General features: G+C 30.9%; 3 protein-coding genes across 3 annotated transcripts; 1 reads left to right on the top strand and 2 right to left on the bottom strand.

Moving 5' to 3' along the window:
* The first annotated feature begins 1,973 nt into the window (after positions 1-1,973).
* Positions 1,974-3,271, top strand: LOC108761103 (homocysteine S-methyltransferase-like). The gene has a single exon (XM_018507455.1). The coding sequence runs from the start codon at positions 2,228-2,230 to the stop codon at positions 3,179-3,181; it is 954 nt and encodes a 317-aa protein (XP_018362957.1). The 5' UTR covers positions 1,974-2,227; the 3' UTR covers positions 3,182-3,271.
* Positions 3,272-4,431: 1,160 nt separating this feature from the next.
* LeuRS (Leucyl-tRNA synthetase) lies at positions 4,432-10,340 on the bottom strand. The gene is made up of 16 exons (XM_018507575.1): positions 10,249-10,340; positions 9,666-9,878; positions 9,349-9,555; positions 9,104-9,265; positions 8,095-8,336; positions 7,753-7,978; positions 7,478-7,696; positions 6,938-7,391; positions 6,735-6,873; positions 6,398-6,668; positions 6,074-6,333; positions 5,765-5,996; positions 5,423-5,677; positions 5,133-5,348; positions 4,751-4,982; positions 4,432-4,682 (listed from the first exon to the last, which is right to left on the bottom strand). Exons 1-16 carry the CDS (start codon positions 10,249-10,251, stop codon positions 4,465-4,467), a joined length of 3,549 nt encoding a protein of 1,182 aa, XP_018363077.1. The 5' UTR covers positions 10,252-10,340; the 3' UTR covers positions 4,432-4,464.
* Positions 10,341-10,820: 480 nt separating this feature from the next.
* ArgRS (arginine--tRNA ligase-like protein) lies at positions 10,821-14,355 on the bottom strand. Its single transcript, XM_018507443.1, has 9 exons — positions 14,154-14,355; positions 13,507-13,678; positions 13,229-13,375; positions 12,900-13,128; positions 12,356-12,780; positions 12,130-12,271; positions 11,786-12,048; positions 11,510-11,702; positions 10,821-11,424 (listed from the first exon to the last, which is right to left on the bottom strand). Exons 2-9 carry the CDS (start codon positions 13,555-13,557, stop codon positions 10,850-10,852), a joined length of 2,025 nt encoding a protein of 674 aa, XP_018362945.1. The 5' UTR covers positions 13,558-13,678; positions 14,154-14,355; the 3' UTR covers positions 10,821-10,849.
* Between the last annotated feature and the right edge of the window lie 8,020 nt (positions 14,356-22,375).

The following is a 22,375-nucleotide window of genomic DNA, read 5'->3' as shown; positions in this document are numbered from 1 at the left end:
TAAAGTACTTACATAAAAAAATTGAGATTTTTATCATTATTTTATAATACATTTTCATATATTTCTATTAAAGTACAAATTTTAAAAATATTACTTTTTATCGAAATAAATTTTGATCCAGATAGTCAACTGCCTCTAATTTTTTTATATTACTTTTAAGTGCAATTTAGAATAATCTGTAATTTTTTCAAGTAATTCTTAACATATTACATTTGCCTTATAACCTTCTTAAAAAATGAACTTTAAAATTGTTCATATTTATTCTTCACAAAAAAAATTTTTTAATTTTTTAAATTTCGTTTAATTTTTCTTATAATGAGTTTTAAGTAATTTTTAAATAAGTTTTAAGACGATATATATATTTTGAACAAAAATTTAAAATTTACCTTTCATATTTTTTAAGTTTTTTCCACAGTAAATTTTCAATTTTTTTAAGTTTTCTAATTGTAAAATAAATTTTCTCAAAGATATGTCCCTAATATATCCCTCATTATTTATGATTTTTTTTCTACAAAAATTGTATATCGTGTACAGCGCTGATTCTTATTAGCACAATCCTTTATTTGATATTTTCTCGGGAATCTAATCAATTTTTTTTTTTACCTGAGTACGAGAGAAGTGGCACTTTCGGTCAAAGTTAGATGTTAAACTAATACATACAAATGCATTCCTTAAATAAATTTATCTCAGAAATATGATTACTTTCAGACTTTCAACACAATCAATCTAAATTAAATATTAATAATCCTCCTAAATTTAATTAGAAGCATCTTAAAACCTGTAAAGAACTTATTGCGAAAAATATTACCTTCCCGAGATCGAGGTGGTAATATTATCACACTGTCACTGCAGGTACCACTATGCTTATCTTTATTTAAACATCGCTTTTAAACGATTTTTTGTAAACAATTTGCTATGATGTATACCAATATCACGGTAGATGAACAAATCAAGAAACGTCGTGATTATAAAATGCTTGTCCAGGGAAACGATATGGTAAAAATACATAAAATCGCTTGTATAATGACAAGAAAAAGACTTATTTTATTTTAATAATACTACTTTTACATTTTTCAGGCAAAATTCCAATTAAATTCAGAGTTAGAAAAATCAGAGTCGGGAAGGTTATTTTATAAAAGTAAAACTTTTACAGAAAATAGTTTTTTGAATTGTATGCATAATAATTATTTAATATATATTTTTTCAAAAAGATTGTATACATACATTTTTTACATAGAGATTGTAAAGTTTAAATTTCGCGGAAATCAATTTAAATTTAATAAAAATAAGAACAAATAACTAACATGAAAGAAATTGTGTTTTCAAATTAATATGGTGACCGTTTTACTATAAGCGGCTTAGAGAGCGCTTGCATCCAATATACATATATCAATCTATAGATCGCATAGCTACTTTCGAGTCGCAAACGTTCACTGAGCGACTGCTATATAATACTCTATATACTTGTTGTGAAATGATATCTAATGAAACGGATGATACTTGTTAATAGAATACAATTTTATTACATCAACGCACGATAAGTAAAACGTATGACCTCCCGCAAGAGAGAATTGATATTTATAATTTTTTAAAATTTATTTTTAATAAACTCACGGACCCAAGTTCATCATCAGCACATTGCGGACACTTACATACAATTATATGTACACATACAAGTACACATACAAATATACATTTTTAACTTTATGTTTCATATGCGTTAAAAATTATCACAAGTAATGATTAGATATCCTTTCCAGGCAACCGAGAGGCTGGTCATATATTCGTCACGGAGACTACGAAAGTCAATTGTGTATTTTAAAACGTGAAAATTACAGAAATGAATGAATATTTACTAGAACATTTATAATTTCATTAGTCAATATCGTATATTGTTTATCTTTCCTCTTTCTTTCATTTTTTCTCAATAGAAAAAAGTTACAGAAAGAAATTCAGATGAAAAGGAGCGTTGAATAATCTATTAGTTGCATCATCTACTGTTACATCGAAAACGCCTCGTCATGCCAGACATTTTGTTTCAACTCATATAAAACCCGCGCATTGAATCAGCTGCTTATATTATTGTGAAGCACAGCACACAATACACATTTGTAGATTTACGGTACACTTGTATTTATCGCCAAGTCAAATTTTCGTGTAATCATACGATATTATCTCTTAATATATAAAATATTAAATTTGTAAAATTAGAAAAGAAGAAAAGATTATGTCGGAGATAAAAGTGCTAGAAGGTGGGGCCACACAACTGTTCACCAACGCAGGTGGAGAGACCGATGGTGATCCTCTATGGGCCGCACGTTACCTCGTAACGAAACCGGAGGCTATCTTGGCCACTCACTTGGATTTCTTGCGTGCTGGATCGGATATCATACGAACAGTCACGTATCAAGCGACGATTGACGGTTTTGTAAAATATCTAGGCATCACCAAGGAAGAGAGTCTAGAGATCATTCGTAAAGCCGTCGATTACGCTAAAGAAGCTGTAAAGATTTATACTAAAGAAATAGAGACTAATAAAAACGTGACGAACCAAAAACCATTGATTGCTGGATCTTGTGGGCCTTACGGCGCTTCTTTGCACGATGGTTCAGAATATACTGGTTCGTATTGTACAAGTGTATCGCGAGAATTTTTAATGGATTGGCATAGACCTCGCGTACAAACATTGCTAGAGAAGGGTGTGGATATATTAGCAATGGAAACGATACCTTGCGCTCGCGAGGCAGAAGCTATAATCGATCTACTCAAGGAATTTCCGGATGCGCGTGCATGGCTGTCCTTCTCTTGTAAAGATGGAAAGAGCTTGGCAGACGGCAGCAACTTTCAAGAAACTGCTGTGAGGTGTTACAAAAACGCGGCACCCGGACAAATATTAGCTATTGGCACTAATTGTATCGCTCCAAAATATGTTACCTCTCTATTCCAAGGCATCAATAGAGACAAGTCAGATGATTTTATACCATTGGTAGTATATCCTAACAGCGGAGAAAAATATACGGAATCCGAAGGGTGGAAGAAGGAAGGAGATGCTCCCACTTTGCACGAGTTCATTGATGAATGGCTGAACCTTGGCGTTCACTACATTGGTGGATGTTGCAGGACATGTGCTACAGATGTAAAACTTATAAGAGCTAAAGTAGATCAGCGATTTAAACATTAATTTAATGATTATATATCGAGAATGCTATCGCACACAACTTTTATGATAATATATAAAGCATTATATTTTTCAACATCATATTTTTCAGTATGACAAACTGTATCATATTTTCGAGATTTTTATAATTTTTTGTTATGTATATAGAAAATGAAAACAAATATAAGTCGAATATTATACATATCTAACGTTTACAAATATTGACTTATTTTTTATTATACATTTAAGTTTTCAAACAATTTTAAGCTTTCTTTTTTTTAATTCCAGCTTCTAAGAATGCGTTTCAAGTCCGACAGTAATTGACAATTTGTAAAATTGTGAAATGATTTAAAAATTCACATAAAAGTATCATTATTAAGCAATATTATTAACAAACATTATTAGGCATCAAGATTCAGCATTGACCGTATAGGACACTTTTCGATTTTAATTTTGTTGTTGTGTATGTATAACGTATATACCAATAATAAGTATATTAGGGTAAAATAGATATTTGATATTTCAGCTTTGCTTTATCAACATATTTAATTCCTTTCACGTAAAAAATAGTTTATCAACTGATATTATTACAAATATATTTATCGTACGAACATCGTTATGAATTTATTTGGACACATATTATTTCGCTATTGAATTAATATTTTGTGGTATATTCCGATATTAATTATGCGTAATTATAAGTAATTACAAAGAATAAAGTGATAAAAGGCACATGTAAGTGAAAATAAACTACGCATTGTGAAAATAAATTACGCATGAATAAGAGCACTTCACATGCCTTTTATCCACACACTTTTTACAATATTATTTACTATCAAGGGAGATAAGGATAGCTTTTGTCCATTTCTACAATTGTTTTGAAAACTTTCCCATCATTTTATTTTATCAAAATTGTTTTTAATTATAAATGGCACGTAATTAAAATTAACGTGTCATTTCTCGCTTCTGATGTAAGTTCAATATGGTAACTCAAGAGCCTTAAAAGTACGATGAGATCCTATCGATTCTTAATTATCTAAGAATTTTAAAATATAAACATTGAATAGTCAAGAAAATAACTTAAAATGATAACCTGAATGAAAATACTGACATGTGCAATATAGATATTACGAAAAAAATTGTGAACGAGATTATGTAAGATAAAGCCTTTTTTTTTAAATAAACTTCGACATTTGCTATTTTATGAAATATATTCTAAATATTTTAATATTTTTTGAATTTTTCATAAATAATTAATTATATACTTACTCAATAATAATAAAATCGCTAGGATCAAAACGTATTGTTTATTCTTTCAGAGTTTTATCGATATATATTAAATGTTCACCAACTGGATATGTGCTACCTGCAATGCTAACTTCGATGCTTTCTGTTTCTGCATTTACATTAAATACAGAATCCGGTGGAATTTCACTTTTTCCCTTTAAAATATTTCCTACTACTGGTCTAATTCTGGGTCCCAGGTGCGGATCATTATATCGATATAACACGATTGAAGCAGGATCTGAACAAAATATATATTAGAGAGTCTGTATTATACATTAGTTTAATTATTCAGAAACTTTCATATACCTTTTATATGTGTATTTTCTTTTACTATGTGGAAGACGATATCTGCAACTGTCGCAGTTGAAATTTTCATAGACAGTTCAAATAAATTGCTACCACTTTGTGGATTAATAATATATATCGGTTTGAGAACTGTGGGCTTTGCAAAAAAATTAATGTACGGAGCACCTGGGCAACATTCTTCTCTTGTCTTTTCTGTAGCTTCGTCCGTATATTTAATGACAATATCATGAATCTGGTGATAAATAAAAAAATATAGTAGATATACATTAATATATACATAGGCTGCGTTTGGAAATGTCGCTTGGATGCCTCCGATGCCTCGAATTCAACATCTGTCCTTGTTTAACATTAAATGTACAAAATTATAGTAGTGTATGCTTACGCCTAATGTATTTTTGAGATACTCTTTGTTGGTCTCAAGTACATGGAATTCATCAAAATCAAGGGTCAAATTCAGGGCACTAAGACCAACAGTTTCCATCTTCTCTTTAACAAGCTGCACGAATGGCATTACCCTTTTCATATATTTTTTCAACTCTGCTTTGCCGGCAAACGTTGTGGAAAGAACTTTATTGTCTGGTAATTTATTTCCATTTTTCTATAGAGTAGTAAAAATATTAATGTACAAGCAATGTTAATTATACAACATATTAAATTGTTACTACGACTTACGCAATACATTTCTCTCATCGTTTCAAGGATGACACTTTGCCAAGGAGGATAAGTCTTAGCTACCCAGATAATCCCTTGACTAGGTTTTTCTATGTTGGTAATATCGTTCTTTGTCTTAGATTTTTTCGGTGTCATGTAATTTTTTAAAAGAATTCTAAATGTATGAGCAGCATCCATGAGATATTGAGACGATTTTATTAAAATTTCGCTTATATCTCCTACAGCAGGCCATCTTGCATTTAATATACTACCATCCTATAATAAACCATATTATTTAAACTGTATTTCTATCAAGATAATCTAATAATCTATAAATATTTGTGCTTCAATCCTAAGACTCACTTTTTTCAGTAAGTCTCCCCATATATATTCACAAACATGTGGGCAAATAGGAGATAGAAGAATTATTTGAATCTCTATGAACTTCTTAATTAAATCCTGATTAACCTCTGGACTTAATTGTAAATATTTATCTCTAACTGTTTGAAGCTCATAAAATCCTGTCCTCAATGCTTCCTTATAAAGTAATTTCGAATAATTTTCACCAGTTTCTTGTATTTTTAAATTTATTTCGCTACATCAAATAAATACATAAAATAAATCATTTCAGTTCTATAATAATTTTAAAAAATAAAGAAAAAATAGAAGTACCTTATAAAGACGTTGTCATGAAAATTTTTCAATTCATGTGAAACATTATTTTGACAGAAATAAGCATCCGTATTTAGTATATCTTTTATCCATTCTATAAAATTATACAATCTCAGAATTCCTGCGTCAGCTGTACTTTCAATGAAATTAGCATCCTCTATCGAATCACCAGAATCAGCTAAACAGAGACGCATTCCATCAGCCGAGAATTTTTCTACAGCTTCGGCAAGTGTTAAAAAGTTGCCCTCTGACTTAGACATCTGTGTAATTTGAACAATTAAAATTTTATACATAATATAAACATTTTGAATAATTTTGCACTACCTTCGCTGAATTGAGAAGTAGATGGCCATTTGCTCTTATTCCTTGCGGCCATAATTCAGGCTGATTTGGCCATATTGCTGTATGATTATAAAGGAAATATGTAAGATGATTTTGTATTAGATCTTTTCCTGACACCCTCAAGTCTACAGGATACCAATACTGAAATTCGTGCCTCATACGATCTAGAACTGCTTTCTCAATATTTGTCTCAGGCAGTTTAGCATCTTTGAAAAAGATGTAATCCCACACCTCCGAAGTCATATGAGAAGCTCTAACAAAAACGATTAAATATTAATTACAAACAAATACAATATACATCAACTTTAATCTTATTTACTTTATTCCGTATGCATTAAGTTTGTCTCCCTTAAAGGTTCCGCCTTGCAAAAAATGCGCTATTGTGTAATAAGCCATGTAAATAGTAGAATCTGACAGAGATTCTATCAGCCAATATTCGTCCCATGGTAACTTGGTGCCTAAAAATTTGAAATTAAGATATTTATAAAAATAATTCTAATTATTTCGTGATAATTCATTTACCAAGTCCATACGTCCTGGAACATGCGTGCTCATGTAACCAGTCAAAACAAGCAAGGAAATTCTTTCTAACTTCATCGTGAAAGGTATCGAGATTTTTTAAAGCCTCAAGCGTCTCCTTCTTCCAATTTTCCTCTCCATAATCCAAATACCATTGGTTACATAAAGCCACAACGCATTCATCATTTGATCTTGAAATAATAGTTTTTTCAGGTTCATAATAAATCACTGCTTCGCCATTGTCAATCATCTCTTTTTGAATTAATTTCTTAATATCTTGTATCTTTTTGCCCTTATATGGACCTAATAATAGTATGCCGTCATAAAATCCTTTCAAATATGCTATTTCTTTTGCTTCCGTGAGTTTAACTTTATCATTTTGGGATTGAATCTTTAACTGGTCATATAATGTTACTGCTACTAAATTGCCCAGTTCTGGAACTTCGATGATTGGAATCTGATACGTAAAGATATGTGAAAGATATCATGATTTTTTCCAATCTTTTATAGTTAAGTAATTTACATTATATATCATTTGCTTACTGGATTATATGGCAACACCATCTTGTTGGCAATTCCATATTTCTCTCTAAGTGGTTGTTTCTTTTTTAGATCCACTAATGCAGCGTAATCATCTGGGGAATCACTAGGAACGGAAGTTACGATACCAGTGCCCTTATCTTCTTTTATCGTCAACATAGGCAATGCATAAATCACCTTATTAGATGTGAGAGGTGCTTCCAATTCGAGTCCCAGTAAGTCCTATAAACATTTCTTATGTAAAGATTTTGAAAAATCACACATTGAATAAATATTACTTTGCCCGTGAGTTTTTGTATAACATCTATCTTTCCCTCTTCTTTAAAGAAACCTTGATAGGACATATTCTTAGCCGCACGTTCTGTAGAAATATATACATCCCTGCATGCTAAACTATACGCTATGTAGTTCATGTCTGGATGAACCCAACAATTTGTTTGACCATACATTGTCTCTGGTCTTAAAGTTGCAGCTACTAAGTAAACTGATTTATTGTCAAAATTCCTATAAAAGTTATACTGTTTAGTTTACGAATTAAAAAATCTTAGTGTTTTTTGTAAATAATATTAAAAATAGTAAATCGTAAAATAATATTAATATAATCTGAAAAAAAGTATTACTTAGTAATTTTTTGAGGACATCGAATTTTCATTTTAATCAACGTATATTCTTGTGATCCAACACCTTCACCAGAGGCTCTATCGTGATCCATACAAGGTTGACCGTCTTTTGGCGAATAAATAGTATATCTCTTTCCATACTTGATTTTATCCCTAGATTTCAAATGATGAAACTGCCAGCGTATAAAAGAGTCATAAAATGGATTTACATCTGTTGTAATAAATGTTCTTCGCCAATCCACCTAGAAATTTTTAAATCAGATGTATGAAACTTAAGAAACCTATAAAAATAATTTCTACTTTTTATCAAAAATTAATATAAAGATAACAAGGCCAATAAGAGTCAATTTTGTTTCTAAAACTTTAAACCATTATTAATAGTAAAAAAAATATACGTACAACCAAAAGCTTACATGTTTTGACTCTCGGATTGAGCTATCCTCAGATATTTATATTGTTATCACATGTTGCTTTAAGTAGTTTGCTTGAAATCCATATATGAGAGTAGAGGTACATTTTATAACTTTGCTCTCATAAATGGATTTTAAGCAAACTACTTAAACAAATTTGCACATTTCGATCGATTTTGCCTATCGTCTTGGTCTGTTTTACTTATCTTACATTAAATATTATATCCTCCTCCTCAGTCCTATTGCTTGTGGCCGAGCGTTGTGACTTCTCTCATATGCCTGTGGTGCGCACACTGGTTGTACAGTCATACGGGACCTACAGTTTAACGTCGATTCCGAACGATTTATTAGAGAAGTGCTCTTGGCAAGGGATACTCTCGGTGGTTTGCCATTACCTTCTGAGAGGAGCTACGAGTGTTCAAAAACATTTTTCGGTTCTGCCTGGGATCGAATTCGGGATCTTTGGCATAGCAGTCTCATGCGCTGCCTGCTACGCCACGCTCGCACTCGACAAAATTGACTATTATTGGCCTTATCTTTATATTAATTTTTGATTTTAGAAGAGTCCTTGAGTATAAATATTCTACTTTTTATCTTACATGAAGACCGATAGATTTTAAGTCTTGCACAGCGAGCGGTGGAAAATATTCTAACCAATATGCAGCATTGGCAAAGTTCTTGATTTCTTCATCTTGTAAACCAAGAGTTTGCATAATTTGCCATTGATACTTAATTATACTAGCCTTGGCAACCGCTTTACTCTGAAATTAATATAAATAATTTTCTCTATCTTCCTAAAAATATCTATTATGCTATTAAAATTAAAATTATTAGAATTTTTTACCTTTTTCCCTTTACTTTTATCCTTTAACACATCATCCTCTTTTTCTTCTACTATCTCAATTTCTTCAGGAAACTTGGGTGGATAACCATATGTTTCAATTTCTCTCTTTAATTTATCAGCACATGCTTTAATAGGCATACCCGTGCAGTGAAAGCCAAAGGGAAAGAGTACTTTCTTTCCCAAAAGACGATTGTATCGAGCAGCAAACTGTCACATATTATTAATTTATTCGTATATTTAAAATAAACAAGTATAACAGATAAAAAGATATATAAAAATAATAAAGAAAAAAATTTTTTAATATTGCATATACATACTTCACATTTTGATAATGAAAATGCATGACCGAGATGGAGACGTCCATTCATATAAGGATATGGAAAAGTTGCAAAAAATTTTTCATCTTGTGAAGTCTTATCTATAGAAGGTGCATCCACTTCATATACCTTTGCAGATTCCCATTTTGCTTGTATGTTTTTCTCAATTTCTTGAAGATATTCAACTTTAAAGGTTCCTTTCCTCTCCGAGGTCTATTATGAAAAATATTTTTTTAACAATGATGCAAAATAATATATGAATATCATTATTATAAATCAAATTGGCCAGATAATATAATTGTTTTTTATTGCATTTATGACAATTGAAAATTACGATAAATTATGATATAGGTAAATTATAATGTAACTATTATAATATTCAATTGCCATAAATGTAATAAAAACAATTGTTTGACCGTTCAATATATCTGATTTTTATAATATAATAATATATATCATTTTTACATATTCGGCAAATAGGTTAAGATGCATAAAGATATGCATATTTTGCTTTATGCTTATATATACATATATATGTGATAAAAATAGCAAAATTCATTATTTAATAATCACATATATTTACCATCTTAATTTATTGCAAACAGCAATAAGTAACAATATTACATATGTCGCGAACTCCACGAAAATTCAAGGCGTGGAACGTGGGACGGCATGGAACCCCTCTAACCTGTAACCAGCGTTACACACGCATGACGCACACACACACATACATACGTATATGATGACGAAACATACACAGGTATTGTTTGAAATAAAATTGTGCCTTAAAAAGAAGAACGAACCATCAATGCAGAATCAGTGTAGTTAAAAAGAACAAGTTAATCTATAAATATTTAATTGTTGAAAAACAAATTTTATATATACAATTTCTTGAACGCTTAATTCATAAATTTTTTATTTACATGTTTAAAATTAATGTTATATAGGATATAATAATATAATTTATTAATTTTTCAAGTTTTTGTATATAGCAGAATAAATAATATAGAAAAATTACATAAAAGAAAAAATCGACATATTTTTATATTATAATGCTTTTTTATTAAATTAGATTTTATTAGATTTTAATACTATAAATGAGTTTCACACTCTCTTATAATTTACTTTTTTATATTTTATTATATTAAAGTATACATATATGGTATGTTTGTTCTCTTATCCTTTTACATTTGTGCAACAGGTTTTAAACCTAATAGACTAAAGCATTTCTCTAAAATAAGCGCAGTAGCTTCCACGAGCAAGAGACGTCCTATATTTATTTTTATTATTTCACCAGACTGATTCTTTTCCACGCAGTAACATTTGTCGTAAAATTCCGTAAATGCACATGAAACCTCGTAACAAAACTCACAGAGCGAATTCAAGTATAGATCTTCGGTAATGCCAAGAATTACGTCGGGAAATTTTAACAATACTTTGGCCAGTTTCCATTCTTTTTCGTGTTCTAATGAGATCGGAACTTCATGCGAACGCTGTCGCAACTCGTCCTTCGTAATGTTTGCTGTTCTGGCGATAGAACGAATTCGAGTTAAAGCATACAGTAAGTAAACGGCTGTGTTGCCTTTATCTTCTAGCATTTTATCAAATGAAAATACATATTCATGATTTCTATTATGTAGTAAATCGGCATATTTTATGCAACCGTATGCCACGGATTCTTGGGCTGCCTTTAGCTCTTCTTGCGACAATACTTTGTCGCGTTCCTTCTCTTTCAGTTTCTGCAGTGCTCTCTTCAGGCCTGAAGTGCGTGCAATATGCGTAACAGTTAAATTTTTAGAAATGAAATAAAAGTACCAAACTAATAATTAAGATCGCTTTATTACCTTCGTCCAATAATTCGCTGAGTTTCACAGTGTCACCGGATCTGGTTTTAAATTTCTTTTTATCTTCACCTAAAACAGCACCGAAGCCAACATGATCCATCCTATGAAAGCTTTTCAAGATACCTGCCCTTTTGGCACAACTTCTTATGATTTGGAAATGCAGAGATTGGCCAGCATCTGTCACATATATCAACTGTAAAATTATAGAAATTATAAAATTATTTATTGACATAATAGGAATATAAAGATGCTTATAAAATGTGAAATGATACTTGCCCAATCTGCTCTTTCCTTTTCGACACGATGCTTAATAGCAGCCATGTCTGACGTATCATATGTAAAACCTCCATCAGATTTTACTATAGTTAATGGTACCCCACTACCATGTTTCTCTCCCCACATTATCTTTCGCCCATTATCTTCTTCTAGCATATTTTTTGATTCTAGCTCTAGAACTATAGACTCCATATATTTTTGATAAAATGATTCACCTCTTTCTATCAATTTGATATCCAATCGAGTATACACTTTTTCAAGTTCTGTAACAAATACAAAAATAATTAAAATATTCTTCTTTCTGAATGATTAATTATATCAATACAGCTAATTACTGTATTTACCTTGCCTAGATACATCACATATCATTTTCCATGCTTTTGTCATATTAAGCTCAAAAGCTTGCAATTTAACGACACATTCGTAAGCACGTTTTTTGAATTCTTCGTCCTCATCAAATCTAGTCTTAGATTCTTTATAAAATGTCTGTATGTGTACACAAATATAATATATAAATTATCAGTATATTTATAAAGTAATTATACTATATGACTACCTCTATATAATTACCTGAAGATCCTCAATTGGAGGAGTAATGGTTAAATAGTTGGGAAACTTATCTTGAAGATGCGCTATCAACATACCAAATTGTGTGCCCCAGTCACCTACATGATTGAGTCTCAACACGTCATGTCCTAAGTATTCTAACAATCTTGAGATACTGTCTCCGATTATTGTAGATCTTAAGTGTCCAACGTGCATTTCCTTAGCAATGTTAGGACTAGAAAAATCTACAACTACTCTTTTTTTCTTAACATACGGAGGAAGAACTTCACCGGCCCATAACCAATTGCACAGAACAGACTGCCCAAATTCACGTTTTAGATATATGTTTATGAATCCTGCACCAGCTATTTCATATTTCTCAATAACAGAGGATACTTTCAGCTTGGACATAATTTCTTTAGCAACATCACGTGGACTTATTTTGGTACCTGTAATAATAATGATAATAAATAAAAATAATATTGAATTTATGTTTTTTCTCGTTAAGTTTTGTTGAATACAATACTGAGAATAAAATACTAAATATTTTTAAGTAGTCAATTTTTACCAGAACTACTTAGTTGTTGTGCTAAAGGCATTGCACTGTTACACTGATAATCTCCAAATTTAGGATTAGTGCTAGTGGTCACTATTACTGGTGGATCTAGTATATCAGGATAAGCAGTACCAATAGCCTTGTGAAAAACAGCAGAAAGATGGTCTTTTATACTAATTGTATCTGCAGTTCCAAATAATCCCATCTTATTATCTAGTTTATCTCTCTGCATTTCCACAGTCTATAAAAAATTATAACAAAGAATAAACAAATGTGAAACAGATAAAAATCTTAAATAAATTCTGTTACAATAATACAAATTCTCTACACTTAAAATCTACCCTTTTAAGTATCGTTATCCTGTGCGTCAATTTGGCGTTTTCCTGTTGCAATTTCTCGAACTCCTTAGTTATATTACTCGGAATATCAGTCGTAATGCTCCGTTGCAGCGATTCAAGTTGCTGTTTTAAACCGAGTATTTCTCTCTCCTGCAATATTGGACAGCATGAAAATCACATAACCTCACAACTGTCTGAGTTATCGAAAGTATCAAATTATCATAAATTTCTAATATCATAATAATCTACAATATTAGAAATTAATTGCCAGAAAAGTTTACCGCTGCGGCTGCTCGTTCGTTAAATATGTCCGTATCCTTTTTCGACAGCATTCCAATTTTTTTTTTAGTTTTCAAGAGGATCTTGGAGGCCCTGTTAACAACGTGGTCAGTAGTCGGTTTTATTTCAAAAGATGCACCGTCGATAAGATAGGCGCTTTATGACTTAATAATCCTAATAATGAATACAAAAATTCCATTCATGTAATTTATACAAACACACACACACATATATATACATATTAAACATAACAAATCAGTGAAGTTCTACTGCTATATTAATATTTAAAATTTTATTATAGAACTTTAACCCTTACCGTACCATCTACAATCTGGTGCCTCATCCATACCATCAAGGGTCACTTCAAATCGTTTTTTCTCACCTCTTCAAAATAATTTAAAAAATCTCTAAAAATTCACCAACATACTTTCAACTTTCTAGAATAAATATTGACTCTTTATTTTGGAAAATAATAAAATGTAGTATAATTTATAATTACCGAAAGACTCAAAGAAACTTGCACGAACAGGAATCGCTCGGTCACTATAGTTACCCATATATTAGTACGGTAAGGGTTAAGTAATAAGTATATTTCTATACTTGCGTGAATTATGGACTAAATACATGCTAACATCGTAAAAGCGCTTACCGAATGCGTACAGGTTTCTTTATCTTCATAAAACGCACAGCTGCAAACAGCCACAAATTCCGAAAAAATTCTAATTCTTGAAGTGAATGGCCTCGATCACGTACAACGTTGATACGGGCAGTATCGAAAATGCCGCTTATGCGGTGAGTAACAAAAGTCTAAAAGAGTAACGAACTCAATTGCGCGTTTGAAGCCGGTCACACTTTCCAAAAATGCTGACGCAATAACACTTCCGATTAGGGATGGGCGATGTCTCATCGATTATACAAAAATCGAAGTTTTTCCCGCTCAATAGTCGATGCTTGATTCGATGTTTCAGAATTCGATTAATCGGTACGCCGATCTTTTTTTTAATGATATCGATTATGGTTGGCTCTCATTGATCTACCCAAAGATATAACTATCCAAGAGTTCTAGATTTATTAGAGACTAGAGAGGCAGTCCCTAGCAGGCATTTAATTTATTTATGAAACAATTTTCTCATTACTAGTAAATATTTTTGGTAACCAAGAAATTGCTTTCTGAAATAAAAATTATATTTTATAAAAAATAATCAATGTACGGTTTCTAATAGTCGTCATAAATTTAAGAAAAATGTTCTCTTATTAACAACAATCAGATTCAAGTAATGACATTTGTTAGATTTAATAAAACAATTTTCTACTGATAAGTAATTATGTTTTTATTAGAATAAAATATTTTCTTCATTGATAAATTATTTGCTTCGGGATAATATTTTATTGGAATAAAAAACAAATTTATTGTGGCAAGTAATTAATTCTTGAATCAATAAATTACAGTTCAAGAAAATGTGTTTATTTGAAACAAGTAAACTTTTTTTTCTGTGGAGGTACATAGAATTGTACTCTATTTCTTTTTTTATTTTGTGATAAAAATAATTTTAAAAATTATAATTCAATATATTTCTAAAAATTAATAATAAAAAAAAAAAATAAAATTTAGTAATCAGTTTTTCCCCCAATGATCGATTTTACCAACATCGATGTTTTCTTCTACGATGAATCGGTTAATTAAAAATCGGATTGGATCATAATCGATTATTATAGAATCGATGCTTTCCTTGTACATCGCCCATCCCTACTTCCGATCAAAATCAAAACACGTCCGCTCTCTACAAAGCGCGGCACGCTTCTTCTTCTTGTGTGAATGGCCCCGACTGACCCGACTCTAATACAACGTCGATACGGCCAGAATCGAAAATGCCGCTAATGCGGTGAGTAACAAAAGTCTAAAAGAGTAATAGATGAAATAATGTAATGCAAATCACAGTCGAAGCCGGAAACGCTCTTCAAAAAATGTGGGCAAGATGATGCAATACCCGAAGCAGGCAAGACACAGGTCCATCCTGCTCATAATAATCAGGGCGACTAAGCGCGGCATGCGAATCATAAATTCTGAAAGACCGAATTTTTTGCGCGTAGCGTTTATATACCAAATTCGATAGCTAACGCGATCCAATAAGCATCCGCAGCGATCGAGGCATCGCGCTCATTGGCTAGCATGCGAGTGGTGGGGTTCGCCGCTTGACGGCTTATATAAATAGCGCGTAAATCGCAATTTCACGCTTTTGCGACTCGAGCAGGGGACGGGGGTGCCGGGGTGGTTCTGTCATTTTAACGTTAGAAAAGTTCGCAACCCTGTCTTCGAATCGATTGACTTTTCTCCTCTCTGAGATTCTAATCTCTGCTGAATATAAATCGACGTTGGAAAAGTTCGCAGCCCTGTCTTCGAATCTACTTTTTCTCTATATTCTAATCTCTGCTGAATATAAAACAACGGAATCTCTTAGAATATAAAACGACGAGAAATGGCATGAAAGGATCGTTCATCGTTGAATTTCTTTACTAAGGTATCAATAATTAACTTTGCCTTTACTTCTCGTAACAGTGTAAATATCGCATATTACAGAATCTAGTATAGTACTAGCACTAATTATTCGATCGAAAGTATATTTCTCGCGTACTCGTTCGATCGAAAATCAAGACGCGCGATATGTCGTGTCGTCGCGCGTCGCTTTTTATACGCGTGAAGTTGAGCGCACGCCGCACACAGAACACGACGCCTCTCCTCCATTTCGATCGCATTCACACTTCATTCGCGAAATGCGGCGGATAGAGAATAACATGGCGGAACGGACTGGCTCTCAGACAAGTGAAATATCAAATATGGCAATTAAAACCTACCCAAGCAGAACAAGTCATGATAATGTCAAAATGATATTAAAATAAATCGGAAATGATTGGAAAATGACTTTTAATGATCATTTTGGAATCATTTTGACATCATAATGACTTGTTGTTCTGCTTAGGTATATAATACCTGAATACCTGAATGTATAATTTAAATATATGTTTTTATACGCGATATTTAACTACCGCGTGACTATAGATTCAGTAATCGCATATTAATAATCCGTTCGAACGCGTATTTCGTAAAACTTGTTCACCGAAAGTATATCGCTTAAATAATTGACAATAAGATTTTCGAATATTAATCTGCAATACGGAAATAATAATCATAAAAGAAGAACGTATATTATAATATACGCTTGCCCTTTATGATTGTTATTGTCGCATTTCAAGCATCAGATATATCTTGAAATACGGAAAATTCATGAACGCGACGCCAAGAGTGAGAAGTGCATCACTACGCCGCGTCGTTCACGTCGCTTTTGGCACGCAAAATTAACCACGCAAAAACGAAGCCTTCCTAATCTTAATTATAACTACGATTCATTTACACATCTCGATAAATAAAGCGCAAATATAAAAGAGATGGCTCCAAATGAGTGCTGTTGCGATTTATTGAATTAGTAAATAAAATTTATTAATTTATTTATATCTAATATATTATGTGAAAATATCTAATAATTGTTTGTGTAATATAGTTTCGGCACTAGTATGTGGATAATTCGTTCGAGCACGTATTTCACAATACTCGTGCAGCCGAATACCATATCGCGGACTATAAAGTCAACTGTGCAAAAATCTTTCGCCATCTTAGATGCATTTCAATGTCTAAATTTTATTTGTAAAGTATCGCGAGTATCGAACATAACAAATTTCTTGCGTTCTTATTTTTCTGCTGTAATGAACTATGCATCACGTTTAATTAATATCAACTATACAAACAAAATATGACATGGTCGCATAATATTTTTAGGGTACGTTCCGCTTTCACGCTCACACGATGTAAGCATTAGTTCATCCTTGTTTATCAAATATCAAACAAGGATAAATGATATTTGCAAGCATTGTAAGCGCAAAACAGGGCGCACCCTTAACAATTATTTGCAACTGCACTTTTGATAAACTATAATATAAATTTTAATAAACTATTTGTTTCAACTGATAGGTGCTGTCGCGAACCAAACAATGGGAAGAGAAGAGAGGTGAGAAGCAGACTTGACAATTTTATGAGGAGAAGGAGGAGACTCAGGAAAAGCAATGGACCAACTTTGCGGTAAACAAACTTATTGCTTACTTGCATAAAAAATTAGTCATTTCTTCCCATTAGGTTGTTTTATTTCGATGGTTAAAAATAATAATTGGAAAAAAAAATTAATCTAAAACATTACGGAAATTTATTTTCATAAAGACAATTTTGTGTGTGTGAGAAAATGTATAATTATTTTAATGGATATATAATTGAAAAACTATTGAAAAATTCAATGTGTATAAAAATTAGTTTTTTAATTATTGATTATTTTGAACGCTATTTTAATTTGTCTCTTGTATTTGTACATTACAGAATCATGTAACCACATAGCTGATAACTCCACTGCTACGCATCAATTCTTCCTTCTTCTTCTTTTATTGGTACGAGTAACCACCTCGGCCGCGATCAGGCTATTAGCCAGTTTGTGAAGGTGCAGTAAAATATAATGGAGATTTTGCACGGCTTTGTACTGAGAGATTGAGGCATCGATCGGTGAGTGACAAAGATTTTATCAGGTAACGAATCTATAAAAAATGTACAGATCTATCATTATATTAGAAATGAATATAACGCTTTATAGACCCATTACTTTAAAATGGATTAGCTACAAACGATTATGATACATATTTAATCTTGGATTTATTTATCATTATTTGTCAACTTGATCAGCGTCTTGGTGTGCTATTATGCTTGAAGCTATTATGTTACCCGGAAAAAAAATGTTTCATATATAATTATATAAAATTATATTAAAAATTAACATATTTTCTATACAATTATATATAATTATTATAAAATATATTTATAATATATATAATATTTTTTCCCGGATATTCATACAAATATACATATAAAAAAAGAGAATGAAATAGAATTCAATGAGTTAGTGTTATAAACTATATAATATTAATAAAATTATATAATATTAATAAATCAAACAAGAACATAAATCCGTTTAATTTTATTGAATTATTATTTGATTCATACATATTAGAATAATTTTATTGAATTATTATTTAATTCATTCATATTTGAATTAAATTTTTTAATTCAAAAGAATATCCAACAAAAATTCCTTCACTAATAATATAAATCAGAAAAAATATTTATATACAAAACTGCATTTTAATAAAAATAAGCTGATGGATATAAAAATAATTATTGAAATAATTGGTTTTTAAATTAAAATTGATGAAATAAGTAATGAAGAAGTAAAGAAAAAATAAAGTTTCGTATAAATAAAATATATATTTTAAAATACAAAGATTTCCACAGATTTTTTATTCTTAAATTAGTACAGGATATTCACATATTCAATATATGTGACATAAAAATAAAGAATATTTTGATACAGCAAAACCTATTAATTAAACGAGCTATGCATTTATTTTTCTTAATCCCATTCCCAAATATTCATCCAAGATTAAATATGCTATAAATTGGTGCAAAGAAAAAATATGTACATTAAAAAAAATATTTTTTCAATGCGTATAAATGAAAAAATTGTCCTTCTTTACAAGAAAAAGATACAATAATGTTATTACAACGACTGAATAATCTTATATCTTATATAAGTATATAAAATACAATACTACATATGACTATAAATAATTAATTTTTGAACACGCACAGCATCAATTTTAACATAATAGATTGTAGCTTAATCATTTGATTGAAAAAATAAATTTACAACAAATAAAGCAAAATAAGTGACATAAAATTCCATAAGTTACTCATAGCGGAATACACAAGAACTTTTTAAATTATGTTAACGTTTTTTTATGAAAAATTTTCTATAAAAAAGATATTCATATAATACACATTACAACTATAAGTGATATAACAATGATATAAATGCAACTGATAAGGAGTTTATAAGTCACAATGCAGGGTTTTTTCGCGCAGTACCCGGTTAAAAATTTGTCATGCATGAATATGTATAAATATACATACATATGTATAAATATTCATAAACATATCTAATTTTATATAAAATATGTCCATACATGTTCATACGTGTCCATACATTCTTTTTTTGTGTAAAATTACTTTTTACTGTAATAGAAATAATAATAGTAATGTAATAACATTAAAAAGGTAATTTTCGCATTATTTGTTTTAGAAAACATCAAGTTTGAAGAAATGTAAAAAAATTTATATATAATTATATATAAAATTATGCATAATTATGTATGAGCAATTTTTTTACATTTTTCCAACCTTGTTTTATTCTAAAACAAGCAATGCGAAAATTATCCCTTTAATTATTTTTTATGTTTTCACATTACTATTATTATTTTTATTACACTAAAAAGTAATTTTACAAAAGAAAGAAGGCTATATGGACATATTTCGTATATGTATAATTATACATGTTTATGAACATTTGTGTTTATGTATGTTTATACATATTTATACATATTCATGCATGAAAAATTTTTTACCGGGTAGTTATATTTAAATGTACATATTTATACAAAGATAATAAATTATAGACGTTTTGGCCAAAACTGGGCTATCTTCAGTATGTCAAAATGATAAGAGAAAAAGTGTATAATTTAAAGTAATGATGGAGTGTCAATATGATAAAAATATTATTAGCGCGATTAGTATAAATATTTTCACAGATAAAACATATAAAATTATCTAGTCGCTATAAATACAGTTATTATGTACTGGGTCTATGATGATTCAATTTTGCCATTTCTTATTCGTTGTATCTTTACAATTATTTCCATTTCACATAAACGTTGTGCAAACATAAGAATTCCAGGCATAATTTAAGATATTCATATTGTGAAATTAATATAAATTGCAAAATTATGAATTATATTGTTAACAATTTTTTTTTATAAAACATACCCAGTGTTAGAAATAACGATTATTTCATAATTACATCGAGTTTGAAGATATCTTTCAAAAATCAAATAGAAAACGGAAACTTATTTTAATAACGTGTGTAACGTGTTCGTGTGCAGAATGATCAGTGTCGCGATAATACAGAGATTTTTTTTTATATAAATGTAAATAATTGTTATACTATTACGTTAAATGTTATAAAGAAATATTTTGATTTGCAAAGTCACAACAGTATTTGCATATAGCGTGACATAAAAATAAAAATATAAAAAAATAGTTAGATATATTAATTGTTATAAAAATTAATTATATCATTAATCAGTTTAAAATCAATATATTTTAATGTCATATTTCATATGTGTTCAAGACGAAATTGAGAAACGACAAACAAATTAACCAAAATTAAATATAAAAATTATAAAAAGCAATTCTAATTCATCAAAGCACCAATCCACGAACTTTTTCGAGAACTAAATTTTCTCTTTCCCGTCTCTCCCCCACCATCGCACGTTCCGCTTAAAACATCCATTCTGTAGTACATTGACAAAAATTTCTTCAAAATGGACAGATCAAAACTTTCTGATTAAATTTACCAGAATTCTAACTCACAGACAACCGGAATTTTGTTTCATACAATATTTCTGGTAAAATTTACTAGGATTCACATTTTTATCAGAACAATTATATTAATCAGAATTCTAGTTATCTCAACTAGAAATCTAATAGATTTAACCAGAAAATTCTGTTCGACCATTTTCCACAAGAACTACTATTTAATCCAACCAGATCATTCTTCTCAATGTAGCTTCTCCGTCTAGATTTTCTCAATACCTCATTCCTTTCGTAAATTTTCATTTATTTTTCGTGGGTTACTTAAAATTTCTGTTGCAGCTTCCTCATGGCACATGCAATAAACGATGCGTTTCTTCGGAAACACATTGCCGAGTTTAACTCGAAATTTGTATAAGTACTGGATACGGTCCGGGTAGCGTGATCGTTGCAATACGTGTCCAATTCTCGCCACGTTTACCGATCTGTCGAGCTTGTCTCGTAAGACCAACGTCTAGCAAGCCGATAAGCCGAATTAACCACGATTAACGCACGAGGGATGTGGGCACATACCGCCCCAGAAAGTGGATTGCCTCACGTCGCGTCTATCAGCCGCGTGATTTATGCACTTGGTGTGACACAGAATATTGTGGTTCACAGAGTATCGTGGTTATGAAGGCCTCGTCGACGTTAGACGTGTGTTAAACGTGATACGAGAAGCCGGCCGTATTCGCAACGATCTCACTGTCGATCCCGCATCCATCGCGTCGATAGTAACAAATTACCACTTCGCACAATTCGTACCGTCTCTTGCATGTGCCATGGAGATGCAGCAACCGAGATACTCGAATCATGAAGAAGATTTCTGTGAAGAAAAATTAGGGTATTTGATGGGAGGAATTTATTATAGAACAATAATCAAGGGAAAGATTGTTGAAGAAGTATAAGGAGTAGAGTCCTGACGCATTGGGAAAAAGGAAAAAATAATAACGCTGGAATAAAAAAATAATAAACATTAGCGGACGTTCATTTTAACCGTTTCCACAAATATCAATTTTTAATTTATCCTTCACACGTTCTTTTATTATTCTGTCTTCTATAGTAGCTCTTCCGTCTCGGCTCTCTCAATGTCTTATGCCTTTCGTAAGTTTTCTGAAATTTTCCTGTGTCATTTAACATTTCTGTTGCAGCTTCCTCATGGCACATGCGATAAACGGTGCGTTTCTTCAGAAATATTTCCGGGTTTTACTCGAAAATTGTATAAATTCGGGATACGGTTCGGGCAGTAAGATCGTTGCAATACGTACCCAATTCTCGCCACATTTACCGGTCTGTCGAGCTTGCCTCGTAAGACT

This window comes from Trachymyrmex cornetzi, unplaced genomic scaffold, assembly GCF_001594075.2.
Source record: "Trachymyrmex cornetzi isolate Tcor2-1 unplaced genomic scaffold, Tcor1.1 scaffold24, whole genome shotgun sequence".
Lineage (NCBI taxonomy): Eukaryota > Metazoa > Arthropoda > Insecta > Hymenoptera > Formicidae > Trachymyrmex > Trachymyrmex cornetzi.
Note: the sequence above shows the minus strand (reverse complement) of the source record. Positions and strands in the feature narration are given on the sequence as shown.